The sequence below is a fragment of the Lepisosteus platostomus genome, chromosome 6 (genome assembly GCF_059453375.1).
Source record: "Lepisosteus platostomus isolate fLepPlt1 chromosome 6, fLepPlt1.hap1, whole genome shotgun sequence".
Classification (NCBI taxonomy): Eukaryota; Metazoa; Chordata; class Actinopteri; order Semionotiformes; family Lepisosteidae; genus Lepisosteus; species Lepisosteus platostomus.
Genome location: NC_142616.1, coordinates 27,922,448 through 27,928,838, shown reverse-complemented (window position 1 = coordinate 27,928,838; position 6,391 = coordinate 27,922,448). Strand labels below are relative to the sequence as shown.

General features: G+C 37.9%; 1 protein-coding gene across 1 annotated transcript; it reads left to right on the top strand.

Annotated features, from left to right (window-relative positions):
• The first annotated feature begins 349 nt into the window (after positions 1–349).
• Positions 350–3,570, top strand: LOC148661426 (homeobox protein HMX3-like). The gene is made up of 2 exons (XM_088635164.1): positions 350–1,111; positions 1,774–3,570. The coding sequence occupies exons 1-2, from the start codon at positions 823–825 to the stop codon at positions 2,382–2,384; spliced, it is 900 nt and encodes a 299-aa protein (XP_088491290.1). The 5' UTR covers positions 350–822; the 3' UTR covers positions 2,385–3,570.
• The last annotated feature ends 2,821 nt before the right edge of the window (positions 3,571–6,391 follow it).

The window sequence follows — 6,391 nt, the reverse complement described above, 5'->3', positions numbered from 1 at the left end:
TTTCTTTGCTCGCTGTTTTTGTTAAATAAAATCCGACAGTCTGCTGGGACAGTGTGATTTGTTTTCCTCTCACATATTTCATGAAAAGTAATGAAAGGCTCTTGCTACGTTTCTAAAATGACTCCTAGTGCGAAAGAAGCGACTTGGGCTACAGGACTTATTGCGAAGGGAAATAAGACTAATACTTAAATCGTTAACCAAATCCAGTCCGAAGTAAGATGAAAATGAAGCAGCAATTTGCACCAATAGTCAGATGTGAGTCATTTGCCTACTGCACTTCTAGTGGCGCTTAAACAGAGCCCATATCCCTTTGTACTAATAGCCCTGTCCTCATTTGCTGCCTAATTGGACTATATAAGACCAATAACATGCGAGAGTTTACAGCCTACAGCCAAAGCGCAAAGTCTAGCTAGGGAGGGTGGACTTCATTGCAAGCCCATTCTCTGTTTCCCATCTCTTCCCTAATCCCATTTGCCATTGTACGTGCGCAATCGCCGTATACTCTCCGCATTTAACTTGGATGACATTTTTATTTCATCATTAGCATCTGGCGCCAGGCTGACGCAGTGAACACTGTCCTGCTTTTCTCGAGGATCTTCACCGAAGCTGGATGCAAGATTAATATTACTTTTTTTGTTTTATTGTGTTTAATATTCCTTTTATCATCATCATCTTTAGAACACATAACGTTTTTTTCTTTACGCTTTGACATTATATAGGCTCAAAGAGAGAACGAAAAACGATCTTCTCTCTGTGTGTCTCTCGCCTTTCTTTACGCGTATTTATGGTCTGAGACACTCGGACCACGAACTCCAAGCAGCGATGCCTGAGACAGCGCAAGAGAACTGCACTCCGGCCAAAGAGTCGCCCTTTTCCATAAAGAACTTGCTAAACTGTGATAACAAACCTTCCAAACCTAAGACTCTTCTCACCCAGACGAAAGCGGCCCTGGAAGGTGGGTTTTCTCTTTCCCAGGTCGGGGACATCAGTTTCCCCAGATTTGAAATACCGACCCAAAGGTTTCATCTGCCTGCGCACTATTTGGAGCGAGCTCCGGCTTGGTGGTATCCCTACACCCTTAGCTCTTCGGGTCACCTGCACAGAACAGACGGTGAGTTCTCCTCAAGATTTCTTTTTCCTGTCGCTTAACCTTCCAACTGTACAACAACGTAACGTTATTTTGTTTCATGATGTCCTCAGCGTGATGCGACCTGTAATATAGTTGAAAGCTGGAGGACGATGTTCTTAAAATAATAATAATAATAGGTTCGTATGTGTTTGTGGGCTGACCGTTTCATAGAGTAATTGTAAAACCTTACACCTTGTCGCAGCGAATGTATACAATTCCGGGATCAAGACAAAAAACTTGATAAAACTGGGAAGAAGAGAGATAAACGTTGTCCGTGTGTAGTAGGCTGGTAGTCGCAGCGTTTGTCATTTCTTTTGAACAGTATCAGTTCTTAATAAATTCGGAACATCTGCATTGATCCTAAAAAGTTCTGTGTTCAAAATAATAAAAGTCCAATACTAATATTAGAAGTACAAAGTTTTCTAGTTTAGATCTATTCCATATCCACCGTCTGCGAAAGAACGATGTTTTACTACGTACAGTCTTTAACTTGACTGTCTCCCGCTGTTGGGATATTTAACGCATAAGTCTCATTACGATGTTTCTGCGAAAATCTATTTCACCCTTGCGGTGGGTGCGCTCAGAGAGATGTTTAGGTTATTCAGTGACTGGTGGTGACAGGGGGTGTTTTGTTTTCATTTTAGTTGCCGAAAAGGCCAGTGTGAGAGACTCCTCTCCGGCTTCCGGCACGGATCGGGATTCACCTGATCTCGTCCTTAAATCTGACCCCGATGCTAAAGAAGATGAGGCCAGCAAAAGCGCGGAAGAAATAGTACTGGAGGAGAGCGATTCGGAAGAACCAAAGAAAGAGGACACCTTGGATGACTGGAAGAAAAGAGAAGACAGTCCGGACAAGAAACCATGTCGGAAAAAGAAAACGCGCACCGTGTTTTCCAGAAGCCAAGTGTTTCAGCTGGAGTCCACCTTTGATATGAAACGTTACTTGAGCAGTTCGGAAAGGGCAGGCTTGGCGGCTTCCCTGCATCTCACAGAGACTCAGGTTAAGATCTGGTTCCAGAACAGAAGAAATAAGTGGAAACGTCAGCTGGCGGCAGAGCTGGAAGCTGCCAACTTGAGCCACGCTGCCGCACAACGGATAGTCAGGGTGCCCATTCTGTACCACGAGAACTCTGCCTCCGAGACTGGGAGCCCAGCGGGCAATGTGCCAGCAAGCCAACCTCTCCTCACTTTCCCCCACCCCGTGTACTACTCACACCCCATAGTCACATCAGTGCCCCTGCTTCGACCGGTTTGAGAAGCCCTCTTGTGTGCGTGTTTTTTTTTTAATTACACCTGTTGTGTCATCTTAATAATTAATATTATAACTATGATTATAATTATTATTTTTGTAAGAAAAACGAAAAAAAAACAAGGCTTGTAGTTTTTTTTAAGGGGAGCAGCTATATGCATTCATAGTAATGTTTTGTATCGAATTATTTGTGCAATCCACAGTAGACGCCATTTATTACAATTAGACTGAAATTTCGCATATCGTTTGGTGTATGTCCTATAAAAACGTGTAGCGAGCGTGCACTATATTACGGTTCATCGAAGCTAAGGGATGGAGAAAGAAGGAAATTTGCCAAAAACATTTGTTTCAGCAGTTTCTTGTGTCATAGTGTTTTACCCTTTAAAACAATGATCTCTTAATAAGTACCCACCTGTAATCGCTCTTGTGTTTTGATCTTCTACAGTTTTTATTTTGATCTACCAAACAAAAGGCAGAATTATAAGGTTTTGACACAAAGGGAAAAAATCCTTTTATCCTACATGACTTTTTTATTTTTATTTTTGTAAGCTAGTCTGTATAAACGTTCAAATTAAACACGTAAGTTATTAGACTTCGTAAATTACTGTAGACTACTTGCAGCGTGCTATGATATTTGTTTTTTTCTTTATTTAAAAACGTGGTAACGCGTTTGTTTTGGTAAAAATTGAATTGTGTCACTTTTGTTATTATTACTAATGTTATTTTATACAATTTGTGCAATATTGTACATGTTAAAGCACTGCACGGTAGCGAATGGAGCGTCTCACTGTAAAATATGTTGTTCGTGGTTAAATTGGAATACTGAAACAAAACAAATTACAGCACTGACAGATTTTCTGTTTCAGGATACCTTCAGCAAACGTTTAAGCGCTTTAACCGAAGGACAATCAATTTTTTTTATAATTTATATAAACAATGTTCTGATTTATTGTAAACCATCCCCTCTGCTTCATTGACTTTGGGAATTTACTTGAACAGGATAATGAGCTAAACTGAGATTTTACAGTTTGAGCTTTTTTAACAGTTGATATCTTGTAAATAGATATAAATATATATAAATTGAAAAAGCAAAGAACCAAGTGTTAACGTCCCTTTGTATAGGAAGAGAACAGACGGTTTTTGATATTGTATTGCTGAATTATGTTGTGAAATAAACTGAATCATTCCTTAATATCGCGTGTGGATCTTTCAGATACAGACGTGTCGGAAGAAAAAAATTAACGTGGTCACGACACACACATACAAAATTAGAAACCATTAAATTATTGTATGTACTTCCCTGATTTTATCATCATCTAATAACCGAATTTCCAATTTCCAAATTAATCAAACCTAGAACGGAAACATCGAAAAGATAGTACTCAAAAGAAAAACAATCTTTTTTCGGTTAATTTTAAAATTAGGGCAGCAAATCTCCACCTTATGATCTCTTTTTTAACCCTTCACGGCCAAACCGCCCTGGTGGCCCTTGATGGAAGAAGAAGAAGAAGAAGAAGAAGAAGAAGAAGAAGAAGAAGAAGAAGAAGAAGAAGAAGAAGAAGAAGAAGAAGAAGAAGAAGAAGAAGAAGAAGAAGAAGAAGAAGAAGAAGAAGAAGAAGAAGAAGAAGAAGAAGAAGAAGAAGAAGAAGAAGAAGAAGAAGATAGCAACCTTGAAATTCTTAAAAATCATATGAACAATTTTAGTAAATTTATACATCCACAACTTGTTTTCATTAGACCACTTTCGAATTGAGTTGGCAAATTTATATTTTCTTTCTAACCACCTTTCTACTAAATTATTTTGAATTGTTTATTCGTTACTAGTTGATATCCCAATAAATCTTAATAAATAAGTCATGCAGTAGTTTCGTTCTCTTCTAGCGTTCAGAATTTCCATAGCGAACAGAATAAGTTCAATTTAAGCAATTTATAGAATGGAGGCTTAGTAACATTTCTTATTTTCCAAACAGATACGACTTGCCCTAACAATACCCACTTGTTTGGTTTCTTTATATTTTGACGAAATACAAATGGGATTAAAGATTGTTTTAAATCTTTGACACATAATTAGTGAATTTGTGTCTCATAATAGCTACCAATTAACTCTTCGGTAGTTCATTATTTAATATATGAAAAGTAATTGCTTCGAACATTGTTTACGATTAAAAAAAAAGTTCAGGTTTGAGGTACAGTCACGATGTGCGGTTAGCGGTGATGGAGCTAGTCCTTTTCAAAGGGACCGTGGGACTTCGGATTGCGCAATTCGGACCGCAAAAAAACACCAGGCTACAACAGTGCGCTGCCAATTCGTGAAATGTTTTGTAAATAGTTATTGGAATTGTTTATTTTATAAGTAGAACAAACTGGATTCTTACAAAAAACGGTCATCTATCCATCTTGGATTTACCACTGTTTGTTTTGGGTATACTAAGGCGATACACGGTCCATTTTACTCATTGGAACAGACGGGTGTTGACCAGTTAATTCTTGCATATTCTGAATTTTGCTGTGTTTGTTTGAAAGGCAATGTGTTTTTGCACTTAAGTGTAGCAGTCTTTACAAAATAACCTGGACTTTTGACTTATGCAGGTTTTAACGTATTATAAGCACAGCTGGCACATTATTTGCGTGACGAATTCAGCGGAAAATTACTTTTTTGTTCGTGGGAATGATACAATTCCCACGGACTAGAACACATAAAGCTATAGATAAAATTCACCTGTTGAAAAGGTTGTTTACTAGCTACGTTAAATCCAAGAAACCAGGATCCCAATTTATATGTAAATGATAGTCTTACAGTTTTTTTTAGTTTAACTCGGATAAGCCTTTCCAAAACCTACAAATGAGGAGAAATATTACAAATTGAACTTCTTCTCAGTGCAGCTTGCCCTGAGCCCACAGTCTTCTTCCTGCGTTTCAGTCTACTAGCAGTAACGGATGGGTCCACTTCCCCTGCGATTGTATAAACAGGAATTAGGATTATAATGAACCTGCTATAATTTTGCAGAACAATGTTTTAACCAACAAGGGCTCAGTCAATTAAAGGGCTTAATTAATATGGTCATGGAAAACTTACATAGGCGGTGCAGTAGCTGTGTGCAACGGGAAAGACGGGGGGGGGGGGGGGGGGGGGAGGTTTGAGGTGTATAATAATGCAGAAGAGGACAGTTGTTTTACTTTTGATGTTTCCCTCTCATTCATTTTGATCTAAATTTGATTTGCAATAGTTTCGCTGTTTATCCATTCGTTTCATTGGGAGTGAGTATGATGACAGCTGTTCTGACCGTGTGTGAATGAAACGTGTTAAGATAATCAAAACAGACAACCCGAGGTGAAATGTTTGAATGTGTTGCAGAATTTCTTTTACTTGATTGACAGTATTTCTGGAGTTTGACGTCTGTGTCGGGGCTCCAGATGTTAAGCTCTGTGACTCAATAGTCACTCTTCACATCTGACCTACTGAGAGAAGACAATTAGACTATAAAAATGAATTATGGTTTTGGAAGATAATTGTGATGACACTTTTTGTTGTATTGGATTATTTTACACAACACGCAAAATGCTTTTTATACTCCGTAAAATCTGCTGTCAAGTTCTGAATACTGTACTTACACGCTCTAAAAATCTCAAGTGTTTTTTCAAATGTATATGTTCTTAAAGATTAAATCTTAATTGTAACTATGTGCCAAAAATGTTAATACGTACACATGGAATGTGAAGTACTGTAGCATCAAATGTTTAATAGACAATAATACGTTATGACCTATTTTAGTGTATATTATTATTATTAATAATGCTTCTACTTTCTTTGTTTTCCTGTTAAAGTTAGCTATGAATTTAGGCAATGGAAAGGATATTATGCGTCATACTCGAAGGTTTCCCTTTGGAACGAGAAATGTTCTGAAGGAATCGTTTTGTTTCCAGAGAGTAAAAAATAAATGCAACAAAGATCGGTCCCTCCAAAAGTAAATTAAGATGCTGTGCAAGCATTCATCTGAATGAATCAAAACTTA